We start from the raw sequence: 1772 nt of genomic DNA, 5'->3' as shown, positions 1-1772 counted from the left end.
CTAATAATGACGAGCTAATTAAAAAGGGGAGGTTCGGCAAAGGATAAGACTGTCCAAGAAAGGATAAGGTATTATTGCTTACAAGACAGATGAAATTATGCTATTATTATTATTCAAACAATTTTACCTATACTTATTATGCAAAATGGTTCAGGTAATATATAATAGATGCTACATAAAGCAATGTTCGTGTTTCATTGTTTTTATCGCTTTTTAGAAGAGTATGCTAGGTAGTATGAAGATATCAAGTATATATATTTTTGATAATATATCAATATATATTTTTGATCAAGATCTAGGCAACTAAATCAAATAACAAAGATAGCTGTGCATAAAAAATTCATTTATGTTCGAGAGGGGTGATACTTTCAAATTTAGATCTAAAAGCGAATTCAACATGGTATCGAAAACAATCAATACTCTTAGGCGCGAGTTCAGGCCCATTGTTCTGAAGTATATGCCGTTCTTGGTGATGTCGTACTACTTTATGGAGGTCTTCTATTCAGTGGTCCACACACCACTTGTGGGCAGGGAAAGAGCGATTGTGATGGACGTGAACGAGTGCTTCGGGCACTTCTACACATGCTTTGATGTCCTGCTGACCATTGGCGCCATCTTTCTTATTCTCTGCACACGAAAGGAGGCGAGCGGAGTGACCCTGCTGCTCATCGGAAGAGTTGTCCACCGGCTGTTCTTCTCGATATGGACCATGTTCTTCTACTTCCTCTTCAACGACAGCCTGGATGTGGGCTCCCTGCTGCTGCTGATGGCGGCCAAAATCAATCTGAGGGATCAGATGGACTGGTTCCAGACGAAGTATAATATTTTATTGCTCGGAGGAAGGCTCTGCCTGTCCAGCTTGTACATCATTTGGATAGACGAGGGCTTGGAGGTAAGTTGCACAATTACCTATTATAAATGGTTAATTAATTCTTCATAATTTTCCAGACCCTTTTCAGCATCGTGTCATTTGGCCTTTTGGTTTTCATTTGGCTTGGCTTCCATTGCAAACTGTTTGCCTATCTGACGGTGGTTGCCCTGCTATACCACGATGTGTTCAGCAATCATTGGAGCATGTTGTGGGGCTGGAACGATACGCTTCTATCTATACAATACTTCTCCCTGTTGTTCTGCAAAATTGGCGGATTCCTGATGCTCTCGGAGCTGGGTGGAGGCAGGTGGTCAGTGGATGGATACCGGAAGAGAAGTGGCGAGAAATGGGAGAAAAAAGGCAACTACCGGATCATTAAGACGCAGACGTCGGCCTAGTAATCCTTATCCATTCGACATTTAAGGGATTTGCATAAACTTTAATGGGAAACACTCTCCCAGCGTCTAATGCTATCTTTTTTTATTTTGTATCTCTATTTGTGTACACCTGCCCCTTGGCAACGGAGGGGCCACTCCAAATGCTCTTTGATTCGCGCCTCAGTCGACGTAAATTATTAAAAAGTCTCGAGTTGCGTTTAAGCGGCTTTCCCATCCACTCAAAGCTTTTTTCCCGCTGCAAACTAACAAGGGTACATACATATAATGCCGTAAAATTCTTAAATGTGAAAAAGGCAGCAAGAAAATGCGATTCAATGGCACCCTCGAGCACCGAAGTAAAGATACCCTGCACACAACTGGCGTTCAGTTGGAGCCGGTTACTACTAGGGACCTGAGCGGATTAAGTAAATGCACAAGGACCCTTTTCGGCAGTAAAAAACGTTCCATTACTTTAATCCCTGTCGCAAACGTCTTCACTTAATTATTGTGACTTTGGCCCGGCC

General features: G+C 42.3%; 1 protein-coding gene across 1 annotated transcript; it reads left to right on the top strand.

Annotated features, from left to right (window-relative positions):
* The first annotated feature begins 309 nt into the window (after window positions 1–309).
* LOC6731907 (uncharacterized protein T02E1.7) lies at window positions 310–1339 on the top strand. Its single transcript, XM_002079006.4, has 2 exons — window positions 310–892; window positions 949–1339. Exons 1-2 carry the CDS (start codon window positions 347–349, stop codon window positions 1267–1269), a joined length of 867 nt encoding a protein of 288 aa, XP_002079042.2. The 5' UTR covers window positions 310–346; the 3' UTR covers window positions 1270–1339.
* The last annotated feature ends 433 nt before the right edge of the window (window positions 1340–1772 follow it).

Source organism: Drosophila simulans, chromosome 2L (assembly GCF_016746395.2).
Source record: "Drosophila simulans strain w501 chromosome 2L, Prin_Dsim_3.1, whole genome shotgun sequence".
NCBI lineage: Eukaryota > Metazoa > Arthropoda > Insecta > Diptera > Drosophilidae > Drosophila > Drosophila simulans.
This window is presented reverse-complemented; position numbering and strand designations above follow the sequence as displayed.